This window comes from Stigmatopora argus, chromosome 9 (genome assembly GCF_051989625.1).
Source record: "Stigmatopora argus isolate UIUO_Sarg chromosome 9, RoL_Sarg_1.0, whole genome shotgun sequence".
NCBI classification, from domain to species: domain Eukaryota; kingdom Metazoa; phylum Chordata; class Actinopteri; order Syngnathiformes; family Syngnathidae; genus Stigmatopora; species Stigmatopora argus.
The window spans coordinates 16,407,205-16,423,772 of record NC_135395.1 but is presented as its reverse complement, the minus strand read 5'-3'; the positions used below and the strand labels follow the sequence as shown (position 1 = coordinate 16,423,772).

The window sequence follows — 16,568 nt, the reverse complement described above, 5'->3', positions numbered from 1 at the left end:
TGGATATAATCAGCTTCATAACCCTTACGTACATTTCGTTATAATCTAGATATGGTTAAATGCTAACAGAATGTACAAATTTAACCCATTGATGTGTGACCCTGTTGAGATTTTAATGTCTTTATCTCTGCAATAAATCAATTTCAGGATTCAGTATTGAAGGTGTTGCTCAATTGACTTGTTTTTAATCATTATACATTCTAAATGCATCATTTCCTACCTTATTTTTTGAATGGAAACATTTATTCACTACACCCCGAATGCACATCAAAACATCAAAACTTAGATCTACCCATTTTCAATAGTATTGCATGCATTGAGAAAATTATTAGCCAAAGGATTTGGGACATGTTTCCTGTAGGAGTAGGAAAGAGAATAGTAACAAGGTAGTGAATTTGTAGGTTTAAAAAGGGATCCCACGCAAGACCTCGCTTTAAAAATAACCCTTTCATCCTCCCATGTCCTCCCCAAAGGGTGTTAAAATGACCCAACATAGGAGTCAAGGGTTTTTATTACACAGTTTAATCAACACACAAAGCTCAACGAGCCTCTCAGGTAATTCAATATACAGAGGTTTTGTGCAAGAAGAGTGGGTTCTCCTCGCACTCAAGAGCCCAAGCCAGTCCCAGAGCCATTTAAGATGTTAGCCTCTAGATTTAACAACAAAAAAGCAAGTAACAAAAAGAAAATAAGCAGCCTAAAGAGTTATGGGGAGATGGATATGTGGGGGGATTAAAAAAAAAACAAAAACAGGTTCAACTAGGAAAAATTCATTTTTAAATACCCGGTCCAAAGCCTTCACTTGATCGATAAAGAAAAGATGCTGGCCATTATAGGGGTGACATAAGTTTAAAACGGTTCATGTGTGTTGTAGCCTTATAGTTAATAGAGTGCCCTTCAACACAGTCAGTCTGCTTTCTCGACATGATAATAAAAAAATAATAAATGGGAAAAACAGATTTCAGACTGAAAAAAATACCCCCAATTTTGTGTGTCCCCCCAACCCCCCCAAAGGAAAAAAGAAACCGGTCCCTTCAAATTAGATGTTTAAAGGAATGCTTTAAGTGATTAACAACCTGTGGTGGGATACTAATTATGGGGACGCAAGAAAGGCGGTAGGGGCAGCCCAACCTGTACGTTAAGTAAATAAAACCGAAAATAGACAGGGGAAATAAAAAGGTAGGGCACTACGGAAGAGGCGTTTATTACAATTGCACGTTGGCTGTTAGTTCGTGAGAGGGAGGGCAGGCAAGACAGAAAGATGGAGACAGGCTGGGGTAGGGGAGACAACACAAATGGGGGGGCAGAGGTACTCTGGTGATGGGGAGGCGTGGCTCAATGAAAGCACTCCAATGGAAACCAACAAGATCTTATTTTAAAACTTTTCTTTTGTTTGTATGTTTTTTTTGTTTTGTTTTGTTTTGTTTTCTCTTTACATCTCAAGCTCCCCAAACGTTTGCCTTAGAGCTGGTTGGACATGATTCTGCTTCGCCAACACTACATTGCATACTTTTGTGTCCATTCCCGGGCTATTTTGTTATACCTGCAAACAGACAAAAAAAAGGTGGTTATTTTCTGTCATTTTAAAATGTGACGTGCCATTCAGATTTAACACAATAACAATGGAGACATGATGTTTCATAATATTTTATGTATTGTACGTACATGGCTTCATGCCAAAGGCTGAGAAAACTAGGGTTATTCATGGGTAATTTCTCAGTTTACTTCTGATTAATTAGCAAAAATAATAATTTAAAAGACAATTTATAACATCGAACTACTCAGGGAGTGCACACGTAGTGACAAACTGAACTTCACCAAAATATAGAATGAGAAAACATACTTTTCCCTGTCCGTCTTGTAGATACGGGCGATCTCGGGTACTAAGGGGTCATCTGGGTTTGGGTCACACAGCAGAGAGCAGATGGACAGGAGAACTGGGAAGGACATGTCAGAGGGTCATCAAACAATTTGGGAAACTGAATTCAAATCGGACGCTCTTTTTCTGTAAGCAAATTTTTTTTGCCAATAAAAATTTCAATTATTTGTGTAAGGCAGAATTTTTGCAAGGTGATGTTTTTAACAAAGTGTCCACTTAAATAGCCCAATAGTAAGAATATGCAGCAAAACAATATCGTATACGTGAATATGAGTGCCAATTTTAAACAGCCAGGAATATTTTAGTAGGGAGCAGCTAACAAGCTCTGAGAATTGACATGACAACTGGCTGCCATCCAGCCTCGTCCTTTTCCATAAATTTTTATTTCTTGTTTTAATAATGAACATGACCACCACCGTCTTGGCAATCAGAGTAAAAAGACCCCCGGGCTAGGAAAACAAGCTTTGCTTGCTCTATGAATTCTTATGTCGTGAGCACAGTCGGGGTAGACACCCACTTTTAGTAAAAAGGCCAGCACAAAAACTGCCTACCTTTGGAGATGGTGAGAGCTGGAGACCATTGTGATCGCAGGATGTCAAGACAAATGCTGCCGTTGCTGTTAATATTTGGATGGTAGATTCTTGTTGTAAATGAAACCTGAAGACAGAAACGTGGATGATTAATGCAGGGCACCATGGACACAGAAAAACTAGGATTGGCTTCAGCAATGTGTTGTACTACTTCACTGCTCTAATATTTAATGTATTCCTGTCTTGCAAACCTTTGGTGGTTTGAAGGGGTAGTCTGTGGGGAAGTGGATGGTCAAGAAGAAAACCCCGCCTTGGTAAGGACTGTCATTCTAAAGCGGAAAGAGGCAAAAAAATGTAAGTAATGCATACACAAAAGAAGCTGGAATATATAAGTAAAACAAGATATAGCCATTTTTCTAGTGGCCATGTCAATACGAGAGCAACCTCTTGAATACTTACAGGTCCCATTATTGTGGCTTGCCAATGAAAACCTGTAACACAGAAAATGATTATGAGGGCACATTAGTAGCTGATTAACCCTAGAATGGTAACCCTCTATTTCAGGGGTTACCTTTCACCATTTATCCCCGGTAACCGTGGTAACCCTCTATTTCAGAAGCGTGAAAGGTAACCCCTGAAATAGAGGGTTACCATTCTAGGGTTAAACAAATGATTACATAAACTAGGCCTGGGCGATGACAATATATGTATATAACTATCACATTTTTTGTCTTTCAAACTTTTGTTAATAAGTAAATTACTTTCCTTATTGTTCCAATTTGAATGTAACAATGTTACTGTACTTTTAAAAAATAATATAAAATGTATAATGATTTCAAGTGTTTTTGTTGTTCTGTTGCATAATAAAGATAAGATAACTTCCTCCTTCCATTATGAAAAGTAACGAAGAATAAAACCTACAGAAATTTTCACAGGCATCTTTATTAGTATAAATTTGCCCTGAAGTCGAAAGTTGCTGTGCAATATGAAATAAATAAAATAATAAACTGAAGCAGACTATTTTCAGCTTCACAAAAAGAAACCATGTAAATTTACCTTATGTGGTAATTTTAAAAAATTGGATGAACTTAACCCATTTTAAACCAAGTTAACAAGATTTAGATTTCCTCTATGTATTCATAACATCTTAATTAAATGGGGAAACTACTTCATGTCAAGTAAGTAAAGAATTACAGGCTGTCCTCAAATGGGGAGAGTGGGTTTAAATAGGTTAGGGAAATTTTCAATAAGGCTGCTTTTTGTGCACAGGTGATTAAGAGGCATTTTAAAAATAGAAAGAAATCCCTTCCATGGCTTTGTTTAGAAGAGCCCTACCCTGTCAGAATTTCTCATATTGGCTTCGGTGCCCAATATGTATGTATGTATATATGTGCTAAGCAACACGCTTATTTAATTATATATTTATTCATGTATTTATTTCTTGACCTACTTATTACCTATCTATTCATGTCTAAAATGCCTTTGCTATTCCTGCATCCTCACCCTCTTGCCACTGGAACAACGAAATTTCCCGAATACGGGATGAATAAAGTTATCCAATCCAATCCAATGACTGTTTATCATGTCCCTTTAACCTTTGTTCTAATATAACATTTTTATGGATGACTACAAGTGGGCCACTTGTCCTGTCAAACAAGGTAACCAACATTTTAGCGTTCTTTATGGTATGTTAGTGATAGGCCTTTTTTGTATCTGTTCTCACATGGTGTAAAGCTCAAGACCGAACAGAAAAACAAAATGCAAAGTTAAACTATTAAAGAGGCATCCTATAAGCACGTATAAGGAACACAATTTAGAGCCAGAGTGTTAAAAGCTGAATTCAACCGATTAGGCATAGATTAATTGGTATGCTGTAGTCGTACTCAGTCTCTCCTAAATGCTGTCAGTTTGTGAACTATTGCCCCTTTTCCCAATGCACAGCTCCACTTACCTCCCCTGCATAGCCCATTTACACTGATGCTCTGATTCTTTGGTAATTAGTGCAAATTATATACTATATGCATACATATACATATATATTTATATAGTATAGTATTTGATGCCTGTAGCTATTAACTTATTTACTTCAATTGACAGTTATAGACATCAAATCCATTTCAACTTGGAAAACTGTTATTGAGTCATCATGTATAAGAGATCATTTCCTCCGATGATATGTATTTTTCATTATAATTGTTTGCTTCTTTAATTACTATCCCACAATAAAAAAAAAATGTAATTGACACCAATTGGGAAAGTTTTCAGTCAGATTTCCCGTGTTGTTTATTACGCTGGGTAATCGGGAAGAGGCTAACTTGGAGCGCTCTAAGAAAAAATGGAATTTACATCATTATTTGGACTAGTGTATAGACATACAATCAACCACTGGTACAGTGCTGCACAACAAAAGTGGATGGAAGCGCGTTTACAAAGCGACAGCTGACCGGTTTGACAGGTTAATTATTAGAGCATTTGGGGGCTTATATAGGTGTAATAGATTCAAATACAAAGCTGCTTCCAACAGAAATTTCCATCGTGTTAGTTATTTATTTATGAAATTACAAGTTATTTTAAGGAAACCCTACAAAACCAATAATCTTTGAATGTGAATCTTTAGTAATAGTACTCTATAATCGCCCAACTTTTGTTGACATTGGTCCTTAATACAGTGGTGTGGTAAACTTACTGTCATCTCCTACTGGTCCAGCGGAACACTGGGCTGGGGGATCCCGTGCGAAGTCATTCAATTCCTATCACAAACCAAAAACAAGAAAAGCAAAACAGTCAGATGTGGGTTGACTGATAGGTGTTGCTTTCTTTTTCTTGCATTTTTGTGTCCATTTCAACAGACAAGGGAAGGAAGTGCGGAAGGTTTTCTTCCCCTATAATCATTTTAAAGCAAAGTTATTGAGTTATTCAGGTTGGAGTTTTGTTGTTCTTTGGTATTTTTGGCTTATTACAAATTCATTAACAGAAAATTAGCTGCAACAAATACAGATTTGACAAAAACAGAACCTAGTGTTCAGTCCACTAGTACACAGCTCAGTAATAATCCTATCTAGCACTGTGAGATCTATTGTATCACTCTTTTGGATGAATATTTTATTAAAGCTCAATGTGGAAAAAGGTTTATAGTTTATTTTGCGTACACAATATTGTCGCTATGTGAGACTTGACGTGAACTCTGGTCTCACAGACAAAAGGGTCAATGTTGGACTCCATTGAAAAGAAATAACTATTTTTTTCATTCTGGGGAAGAAGAAAAAATTGTATCATTTAAAAACCATGTTTGTATTGCACATTCGCCACTTTGCCAATGGTGAATAGAAACACGGTGTGGAAACCACCAGAGACGTGTCCTTTAAAAGTTACTGAGACAGGTGGAGCCTCCTTGGGCAGCCATTTGGCGAACCTGCTATTCTGGAAGTGGGGCCAATTCCTGCCGGACGAAAGTCAAAATGATCGCGATTGGACCAGTTCCAGTAGGGGTACGACGTGGGCTACATAACAGTTAAATTTCTTGGTGTAGTTTTTCCTCCGGTGTAAAATGTGATCCAAATGGACACCGCATGCTGACTGCACACTACGGAGGCTGATGGGTGGTCTCGGCTTGTAAACTGCTCTGTGTCTCAAAAGGAGAACTGCGATGCTGAGAGACCCCATCTCCATGCCCCACACCTGGTGGGTCACATATACTCAGCAGAATTGAAGCATATCATTGTAATGTACATTTGCAGTTCCGAAGATTAATATGTCCTGCAATTCAATGTAGATGTTCATCAATCAATGTATTAAAGACTAGTCGGTGTCCATTGCACTCGGAAATTGAACTTCTAATGTCAGTCTTGATAAAACAAGAGAGAAAAGAGGATAACATTTTTTAACGAGATTTAATCATAACTTTCGTGTAAATAATGTTCACCAATTAGTTTTGCTTTACACATTTTCTTGCAATAACATTCGGAAAAGAATGTTGTGACATGACAAATTAAGGCCGTATTGCACAGCTCTACCGCTATCTGTGGTATATTTCTCAAACTAGTTGATTAAAGAATCAACCTCTTCATGCAACGGAACTATTTCAGGTATGGCAGACCGTGCCAACAACGAAAGAAGTCAACATTGAGACAATTTGAAGTGAGTGACGACAACTAGTATAGCTTCCAAGAGAGAATGCTCGCGGCAACAACTGCTTAGCTGTCAGTAGACGGTTCAGATGGGCAAACCTCAACTTGTCTCAATTCAAAAGCTCAACTCCCGCCGTAAAAAAACAGCCACGTCTAATATATGTAATAATATTTATGGCTAAAGACGTCAACAAGCGGCAAAGAAACGGCGTGACGGCGTCCTGCGGCTGGCCCGCTGTCACTAGCACGACATCGGCCGAAGTACGCGTGGGGCCTGCTCCTATGACTACTAGCATTCCCACGGTCGTATTTTACGGCCGATGGTCAAACAAATACACATTTACATTCAGTAACAAATTATTAGCAAAACAAACGCGTAAAAATGGCATTCAAGGTGGCGCATTGTTTAGGCGACGCGATGAAAACACAGCATCAACTACGTTAGCTGATAACCGTTCTCGCTGTCACAATACAGAAGTCGCTTTTTTAATTATGTAAAAACACGTAACTGCTGGCAATATAATCTTAGCAGTACAATTTATTTTAAAAGTATTGCATTACAAAAACGAATATGAGCGAGTCCACTCAAGTTTCACCTTAGTGTGAATGTGTTAGCTTAGCTGAAACAGCGGAAACATTTAGCTTCTCGTTAGCCGAACATCGGGACGTAGCAAGATACGACTTTGTTCACGTAGAAACGCCACAAGCATTTTAAACACCGCAACATATGGTGGTTCGATGAGTTCGGGGTGAGAGTATCCAAGATGAGAATTCGAACCACGGGTAGAGAAGGCTTAAGTGTAGGTTGAGGTGGCCCGTTAGAAGACAGAAAGGCGGCGGATTGCTCCGACCCTAGTCGCTGGGTGCCCGGAGACCGTACGTCTTATTTTGTCAATATCATTTCAATCAACGGAGCGTAGCCAAACCAAAGTGTCGAGCAGAAGACGGACGACCTCGGCCCAAAATCCCCGATCTAAGTGCGAATGCGGGGCCTCGCCGCTCACTTCCTTACCTTGTGGATTCTTTTCAGAGCCATTGTTGTGCTAGCGCTTCTGTCAGGGAAAACGTGCGGTTAAAATGGCGATTGATGTCAGTCCGTGGAGAACAGAGCGACGTAATTATCATAGAACACGACTAGAGCACACTCAAACGATCGCTATTCGCTATTACAAAGGGCAATCTTGAGATTTTCGAGTCGAAAGTAAACGATGGAAGGGGTAGACCCGCGGTCCTTCCTCCTACTGCAGCGGCTACCAAATCACAGCGGGCCTGTGCTCACACGACCGGAACAAGAACAGAACATCCGTCTGGGTCTTTTCACAATAATAAATCGACAACTGCAGCAAAGATGCCAGGCAACTTTCTGCTTGGCCCATCAGATGTCGCAAGAACTGATGATACAACACTTTTTAAAAAAAAAAAAATCGTGACAATATTTACCACTTTTAGGTGATCAAAATGTAAAAAACATTTTGTGTTCTAGGTTAAAAAAAAATCTTTTGTGTTGTTTTAATCGCAATTGAGAAATTCAGAGAAGTCTAGTCAGGATTTTGTATACTTCCAATGGGAAAAGTGTAAAGGCAGATGGGGAAAGTATGCACAATATGCATATCTTCCATAACAAGACGAGAATAAATTATGCAATTCTTATTCTCATTTTCTTTTAGATTAGACAGACAATGGCGCATTTCTTAAGACACTGGGAGATAACAATGTTGAAACGCAAAATGGGAAGCAGCTGTGTGGAAAAAAAAACCCTGCAGGACTTTAACAGTGTAAACCTCCACAGGATGGCAGTAAAAGTCCGGATGCATTCATATCTGCCCGCGTGAATATGCGTGGGAGTTCATCTTTCTCTCGCCATTCCGGGGTGTTGCCATCCAGCTGCGCATCTCATCTTCACTTTGCAACGGTTGTCTTGGCGAGCTCGAGCTCACAACCCTTTCCCACCCCTTTTCCCACAACTCCCAGGAATCTCCACCAAATCAAATCCAGGATTCAAACATGCCGCCTCAACAGGGGGGAAACCTCTGCCTCCCCAGCCCCCCGATCTCAACGACCACAGCTGGTTATCCCCGCCCATGACAAGACGGTTACGCCACAGAGTGATGCCTGCAATCGCGAGGACCCGCCAACGCCACCGTGTTTGACAGAAGACCCGACAACCGCCCCACACACCCCCTGACACCCACCCACCCCCCAGGATGTCCGACTGCAACGCAAGCCCCGCGGATCGGCTCATCAAATGTAGGCATTGGCGAATGATGCACGCCCAGCGACTGTACATTATATGCACACATGACTCTGCTGTGATCCTCCCCCTTTTCTCCCCCATGTAGCACGCTGTCTCGTGTTCGTCCCCCTTTGTTACTGTAGCACTTATCACTCAATAAAGTCACCGTGCATGTGCCTGCCTCTCAAGATTTTCGGGGAGGGGCGGGAGAGGAGAAGCTGTAGGTGGGTGAGTGAGGGCTGGGAGGGGGGAGGGGGGTACATCCGCCGCTATACGACACAATCAGGGTCTTCCCCTCTTTATTAGAATTCACTCCTCAGCAAGGCAATACCCCATTTTCGGAAGAAGGAGGAGGATGAGGAGGAGGGGTGAGTGGCGCTATTGCAATACACGGACTTCCTCCGTGCTCGCGGGCTACCCCTAGCGGTGGTTGGCTGCTACTGAATAATACCCTCCAGAGTCACCCACGGAGTGGTAGAGGGAGGCACAAGCCAGCGAGTGGGAGAGATGAGCATCTTGTTCCAATGAAACGGCGAACAGTGTGAGGATGACAGCGAAAGGCAGACATAAAGGTAAAGAAATTGTGCTTTCTTTTTTTGTTGTTGGTTTTTTGTTGTTGTTGCTGCGTGGCGTGAACGTGGTCACGGGAATGATGTTGCGGTGAGAGAGGGGGAGGAAAAGGATGCTGCTACGAGGGGGCATTTTACAACGTTTCTGCCTATCATATGCTGAATTTTTAATGTGCACGTCATGTTTATGCGTGTGCGCGTGTCTGCTCCTTCCAAACGCTGGCCTACATTGGTGGTCTAGTTTTATTTTTAGAGCCGGTCAGGTGATCGATTGCTTTTAAACGTCAGGGTTGGGGGGGAAACTTTTCGAGTGTGTAGCATGCTTGGGTTTTTTTTTTTTTTGGTGTCGACATCCCCCATCGTGGCCCTTTAAATATCCCCACGGTCGTCTTTTCCTCAAGGCCTGCGTGCTCGAGAGAGGTTGCGTTTGTTGCCGTTCCTCCAAACCTCCTCCTTGGCTTCCCTTCATGTTTCCCTGACGGTCAAATGAGAGACAAAATGGAGTGAGGGGATGTGCAGGGCTGCAGATCCGCGATGACGACGGTGATTCGTGCCGTGTTGTCATTGCATCGTTGGATTATGGACTCACTATATCATGTGTTGATGATGAGGGCGTGTTGGTTCTTTACGCGTGGTCGGGTTATAGGAAAAAAAAGGGGGCTTTGCGGGGCACTGATTGTCGTGCCGCCTGTGAAGCCATTACTACGAGGGTGACATGTTTCACGCACACGCAAGATCACACGCGACGACGCTTGGTCGACTCTCGTGTAAATAAAGTTCCGAGCTCTCTCTGCCGGAAGAAGCGGAGCTGACAGCTGGACGCGTCGCCGGGGCATGCCCCGGTATTCCGTGCGTGTGGCGTGGGTGGGGAGGGGGAAGGGACGGGAGGGGGCTTGCAGTTTTTTTTTTTTGCACGTAGACCTTTTGCACTATATGCATATCATAGGCGGTGTCCTATAGGTTTTTGTACTTGCACTGGTGCACGGCCGGTGTTGGGATGTCTGGATTTCCTGGAATATGTGATTGTATTGAACGATAGGAATAGGTTTTCCCTGGTTGATGAGATGAGTGGGTGTTTCAGAGAAAGAGAGGTTTTGGCAGGGGCGCAGTTGAGGGGGGGATGGAGGGGCACGTCACTTACGAACCGCCTCCTCTTCATCACTTCGGAATTGTGCATGTATTAATTTGATTCTCTTGTAACAAACAACTATCGTTATATCATACCTGTCAACTTATACGTTTTTCCCGTATTTTATACGTTTTTTGATCATTTCAAATTGTGTACGCCGTATAACAACTTTTGTACGAGATTTTTTTTAAGTACGTTTTTTGTAAAACGGATCTCGTTTTACGCATTTCGGCTCTAATCCGGATCGTCTCGGTCACTGGTAGCAGACGAAAACGTCATCGTCAATTGCTAATATTGTCATGTTTTAAGCATGATATGCGCACACGCATTCCCCTTTTACACGAAACAGGAAATGATTAAAAAACAGGAAATGATTAAATCATTTCCTGTTTCGTTATTTAAGCAGCTATGAGTCATAGCGCTTGGGTCCGAATACATTCACGGTCGCGTCACGACAACGCGCCGCGACCATAACACTTTTACGTGCACCCTATGTGAGTAAATATGTGCCGTGTTGCATTTGTACGGTTTTCTATTGCTTAATACGGGGAATTCCAATCATTAATACGGGGAGGAATTGGCCAAGGTTGACAGGTATGTTATATGTTTTCCAGAAATAGTCAGTGCAAAGACATGGCTTTGTAGAATCCACTAATCATGGTCATACAACTTAAATGTTTGAACTACCACCCCCTATAAATTAGTCTCTTGAAAATATAAATAAAATGTATCATCATGCCGATTCAACTAATAACATAAAAACTAGAACAGATTTAAAATAATATTTCTCGGCATGTGCTCCTTTGTTTTGATTTTTGTGAGTCGGAGGAATGTAAGAAAACATCAACAAAGTGATCCATCCTTTTTGTATGATTTCATCTACCTGAATGTTTAATCATAAGTCAACGTCATCATCTACTTCCGTTGTGACGATATAGTAAGCCAGGGGTGTCAGACTCGGGTTGGTTCGCGGGCCGCGTTAACGTCAACTCGATTTCATGTGGGCCGGACCATTTTAGATATAATATTTAGATTTTTTTAAATAAATGGATTAAAAGAACTGGATTAAAAGCCCTGAATATTCAGTTTTTTATAGATCTAAGACAATGTTTATTTTAGCTTTTTTCATATATTTTTAGATTTTACAAAATTATTTTTGAACTAAAAACACAGAAAAAATGGATTAAAAAAATACAATTATTGATTTAAAAGGGAGAAAATCAGGAAATTTAATATACATCTATACTCTTCATTTTAATTTGATCCTAAAACAGAAAGTCGGCACTCATGATTTACTTTCCCGGGCCACACAAAATGATGCGGCGGGCCAGATTTGGCCCCCGGGCCGCCACTTTGACACGTGTAGAAAGCAATATAACGTGATACTTTGTATTCAAAAAGGTTAGCAATATGCTCCCGCCAAAAATCAATATATCATTCTAGAAAGATGTCACTGTTCATTAAAATAGCAACAGGTTGCTAACAAGTATTTTTTTCACTGGTATAGTGTCTGTGTTAACTCAATGGATGGCAATGATGGCACTAGACATTGAATTAATTTTCAATGAGAGATGCAAATAAACATTGGCATTCAAACATGAGCATCCACTTCCAGTTTGAATGAATGGAAAATCTATTGAGTGCTCAGATTAGGATCACAGTACAGCTTTGCACTGGGGGACCATCCCATTTACTGATGCCCACCCTTAAAAACATGCATCCCCAGGTAGTGTGGTGCATTAAAATTGGAGGGAAATTGAGGGAACAATAGAAATTAATGTTGTTTTAATGTTGATTTTGGATAGGAGTTACAGTACTATACTATATTAATACTATATTAGTAAATATTTCATGCTAATTTATAATAATAGTCTGGAGAAGCAGGAAATTATCAGCTATTAGTATTCGTTTTGAAAACAATATTCAGTCCATCCTAAAATATAATCATTATAAAGTTTGAACTCCAGCATCATTATTTTCATCTGCAAGTGGGGCATGAGTCAAGATGGAGGAAATAATAAACAGTTTGAAAGCTATTTGCTGTCAGGCCAAACCTTCAGTCTTCTTTACTAAAAAATAAAAAAATAAAGGGGCAGGAAAATCTTTCGTGACCAGCTATACTTCATTTGGAGTTTGAATCTAAACATAATTTAGATCCACGCTTAATCGTTACACCTATAGTGGTTCGTTAATCCTTCAGAAAAGTAAACATTGGCTGAAAATATGAGTTAATACTGTCCTTGCATTGCGTTTGGATGCAAGCAGTTGCGGAACTCTGAGTGGGAGATGAGAAATGATGATTATATAAAAATAAGTGCAATATGTCTTTAAAGGATCCAGCAAAGATTTCTGTTGTTGTCATAAACTATGGACATTTCTAATAGGTGAAGCTAAACCTGAGCCGTCTTTATCACTCAATTGTGTCATTTTATGCCCGCTTGATAAATGCAGTGACCATCTGTATTGTATCCATTTCTTATCAGTGTAAACAGAATACCCAATACAAACAAGCTCCTTTATAGCATCACATTAAAATAAGTAATCATGCCGGGCTTGCTTGATGCAGTGCATATAAGACAGATAAGAAGCCGTGAAGATAGGTGAGGAAAACAAATGGAAATGTTTTATGTCTCCATGAGGTCATTTATTGTCTGTGGCAAAGCTATGTTTCACTGTAATGCCCTCCAAGAGACCTTTTGCTACAGTGCGCGTTTTGGTTTGTAAGCACAACTGTGGTCGGCAGTGTGAGTCATGGCCGCATTTCATTTTGCTGTACAAGAGTGCCGTGGTGATGTGACTATATTGCCTGACTGAAATGAGGAACTGGCTCAGCAAAACTGAGTGGCACGGCTGTGAGTTTCACTTTGTACCTTACATATTGGGAACAAGCACGTAACCTGCGTAAACAACTTCAAAACTTATATTTACACAGGGTGGCGTGATGGTCAAATCGGATTTTTTGTTAGCAGGAACGAATGTGACTTTTACCATGATCGGCATACAAAATGTAGCATGTCGTCACGTGTCACGTGTTCATGGAAGTCTATATGGTCCTTTCAGAAATTGTACGTCAGGGGTGGGCAAACTATTTCACACAGGGACGTAGTGGGCGTGGGTTTTCATTCCAATCCATAAAGAGGCCACCTTTTCACCAATCTGGTGTGCTACAAGTGCAATCAGGGGATTGCAGTCAGGTGCTTGTTGTTTTCTGCAGAAATCTCATTGGTCAAAGTGTCTGTACAGGATCAGTTGGAACCAAACCCTTCACACAGCACCCCTCGAGGACTGGTTTGCCCACCCCTGTTCTACGTCATCATGCTGTGGAATTTTTGAGGATTTCATGCTAACAAAGGTCTTTCCCTAACCTGATAGCGTCAAATGAGGTAACATGAAGTATTTTCCATGCATTAATCCATAATTTAATTCAAATCTGATGGTTTTAGCGAAAAACTGTGACAGTCTTTGCCTATTGTTGATGTATGTGGCAGGTGCATATGCTTACTTACTTACATATTGCAGAAGCATTGTATAGATAGCCGATTTATATCCCGATCGAAATGAGTCCAGATGGGAATTGGAATGTTCTCTTTGCATGAAAAAAATCGGATGTGTGTCACATATGGACAAAAAAATGAATTTGGATTGGATTGGATAACTTTATTCATCCTGTATTCGGGAAATTTCCTTGTCACAGTAGCAAAAGGGTGAGAATGCAGATACAGAAAAGGCATTTTAGATATAAATAGATAGGTAATAAGTAAGTTAATTAATAAATAAATACATAAATAAATATATAAGTAAATATATGAATAAATAAGCACATTGCTGAAATATATATATATATATATATATATATATATATATATATATATATATATATTTATATATGTATTTATATTTATATATATATATTTATATATATATTTATTTATATATACATATATATATATATACGAATACAAATAAATATACGAATTTGAACTGCTGAGTGGACGTAGCTTTAGAGCCCCTCTTCAGGAGTGTAGTCCAACGGTGACTCGCAAAGAATGTGAGTTTATTAATTGAATTTACAGAGAAGATGGCAGAAGTGGGATGTCTTCTCCAGGTCAAGAGTTTCTACTTGAAGTGGAGGAGCTGAAGTATTTTGGGATCTTGTTCAAGTGAGGGAAAAAAGAAAACGGGAGATTGACAGGAGATTTGGCATAAAGCCTGAAGTGTCATTGTAGAGAAGGAGTCGAGGCGTTAGGCGCCAGGGACGACCCAGAATGCACTGGCAGGAATATGCCTCTAATCTAGCCTGGGAATGTCCTGGGATCTCACAGCTGTGGTGGAGATAGTAAAGTATGGGTTTCCCTGCTAAAATTGATTCCTCTACAATCTTCAGAAAAGGTTCAGTGTGAGATTTGTTTGGCCTAAATCTTGGTGGAAATAAAAACATATCATCTGAGATTTTTTTCCTTCTGTACCAAACCACACATAGAAAATCTATCTCCACACAGATACAATAGATCAAGGATGTCAGACTCGGGTTGGTTCGCGGGCCGCTTTAACGTCAACTTGATTTCACGGACCATTTTAGATAGAATATTTAGATATTTTTTTAATAAATAGATTAAAAGCCCTGAATATTCAGTTTTTTATAGATCTAAAACAATGTTTAATTTAGCTTTTTTTATATATATTTAGATTTTACAAAATGAGTTTTGAACTAAAAACACAGAAAAAAATGGATTAAAAAATTACAATTACTGATTTAAAAGGGGGAAAATCAGGAAATTTACTATACATCTATACTCTTCATTTTAATTTGATCCTAAAACAGAAAGTCGGCACTCATGATTTACTTTCCCGGGCCACACAAAATGATGCGGCGGGCCAGATTTGGACCCTGGGCCGCCACTTTGACACATGTCCAATAGATGATCAAGAATTGTTTGTTCAATTAACCTTGCAGTCCATAATGTGTATGAATATATCAGTTCATTATATTGTATCTAATGTGCACAGTTGCACAAATGAATGCAAGTATTCATGCATGCACAAACAAAGCACTTCTGGCATGGCCAGGGGCACTCTGGGCATATTTCCTTTTAGTGCAACATGCTGTCCCATTCCCTCATGGTTGGCCCAAGGCTTTGCGAGAGCTGCATTTAGGATAAGTGTGTTAAAAGTTGCGTGTTGTCTCATGAGTTAGGGGTCCCACCTTGACAGGTCTGTGTCTGCCCCAGTGGGTAGGGTGGTAGGGTACTGTCTATTTATAGAGAATTAAGAGAGAGAGAGAAGGAGAGAAAGAGAAAGAGAGAGTTGCCTAATGAGGGCAAGCTGTTAGGGGATGAGCTGTTGTTTCTGTTTGTGTGCGTGCGTGTGTGTACACAGATGGGTCTTCAAGTGTGTGACTTCAAACGTATCTTTGCTTGTTTCCTTAACACCATCACCACCTTCAAACACCCATGGTCCTGTTAGCTAATCTGGGTCAAAGACAGTTGATAAACACTCACGCACATTTATACACTATGCTTAAGCACCTCAAAGCACCTTTCTAGATTCACATGCACCCCATTTTTTTGCACTCCCATTCTTCCTAATGGTTTGGTCTCATTCTTTCATCCCCCACTTCTTCCTGCCTTATTTATTCATGCTGAGCAACAGATTGAAGGATCTTGGAAGGTGTGTGTGTGATCATGTGAAATGAAGGCGACCTTCATCTAATGCAAATGTGTCAAAGTGGCGCGGGCCCGGGGGCCAAATCTGGCCCGCCGCATCATTTTGTGTGGCCCGGGAAAGTAAATCATGAGTGCTGACTTTCTGTTTTAGGATCAAATTAAAATGAAGAGTATAGATGTATATTAAATTTCCTGATTTTCCCCCTTTTAAATCAATAATTGTCATTTTTTAATACATTGTTTCTGTGTTTTTAGTTCAAAAATCATTTAGTAAAATCTAAAAATATATTTAAAAAAAGGTAAAATAAACATTGTTTTAGATCTATAAAAAAACTGAATATTCAGGGCTATTAATCCAGTTCTTCTAATCCATTTATAAAGAAAAATCTAAATATTATATCTAAGATGGTCCGGCCCACATGAAATCGAGTTGACGTT

At 40.0% G+C, this 16,568-nt stretch overlaps 2 protein-coding genes across 3 annotated transcripts in view; one reads left to right on the top strand and one right to left on the bottom strand.

Moving 5' to 3' along the window:
• Window positions 1-493: 493 nt before the first annotated feature.
• LOC144082537 (ubiquitin-conjugating enzyme E2 D2) lies at window positions 494-7,831 on the bottom strand. The gene is made up of 7 exons (XM_077609767.1): window positions 7,549-7,831; window positions 5,096-5,159; window positions 2,869-2,900; window positions 2,661-2,738; window positions 2,431-2,536; window positions 1,844-1,937; window positions 494-1,543 (listed from the first exon to the last, which is right to left on the bottom strand). Exons 1-7 carry the CDS (start codon window positions 7,570-7,572, stop codon window positions 1,498-1,500), a joined length of 444 nt encoding a protein of 147 aa, XP_077465893.1. The 5' UTR covers window positions 7,573-7,831; the 3' UTR covers window positions 494-1,497.
• Window positions 7,832-8,439: 608 nt separating this feature from the next.
• LOC144082586 (protein phosphatase 3 catalytic subunit alpha-like) overlaps window positions 8,440-16,568 on the top strand; it is a 36,233-nt gene continuing 28,104 nt past the window's right edge. Inside the window, exon 1 of one of the 2 annotated variants that reach the window (XM_077609844.1) lies at window positions 8,440-8,783. In XM_077609844.1, the coding sequence (XP_077465970.1) occupies window positions 8,741-8,783 (43 nt within the window). In that variant the 5' untranslated portion in view covers window positions 8,440-8,740. Of the gene's footprint in view, window positions 8,784-9,107; window positions 9,342-16,568 lie in introns of those variants that run through there. The other variant, XM_077609845.1, reaches the window with a different exon arrangement.

Bases quoted from the DNA above. Each gene is read 5' to 3' on its own strand.
- LOC144082537 (XM_077609767.1), bottom strand. From the start codon at position 7,572: ATGGCTCTGAAAAGAATCCACAAG. The intron at 2,901-5,095 runs GTAAGTTTACCA...TCTGTGTTACAG, and splicing joins TGGACCAGTAGGAGATGACA to GTTTTCATTGGCAAGCCACA. The intron at 1,544-1,843 runs GTATGTTTTCTC...GTCTGTTTGCAG, and splicing joins TACAAGACGGACAGGGAAAA to GTATAACAAAATAGCCCGGG.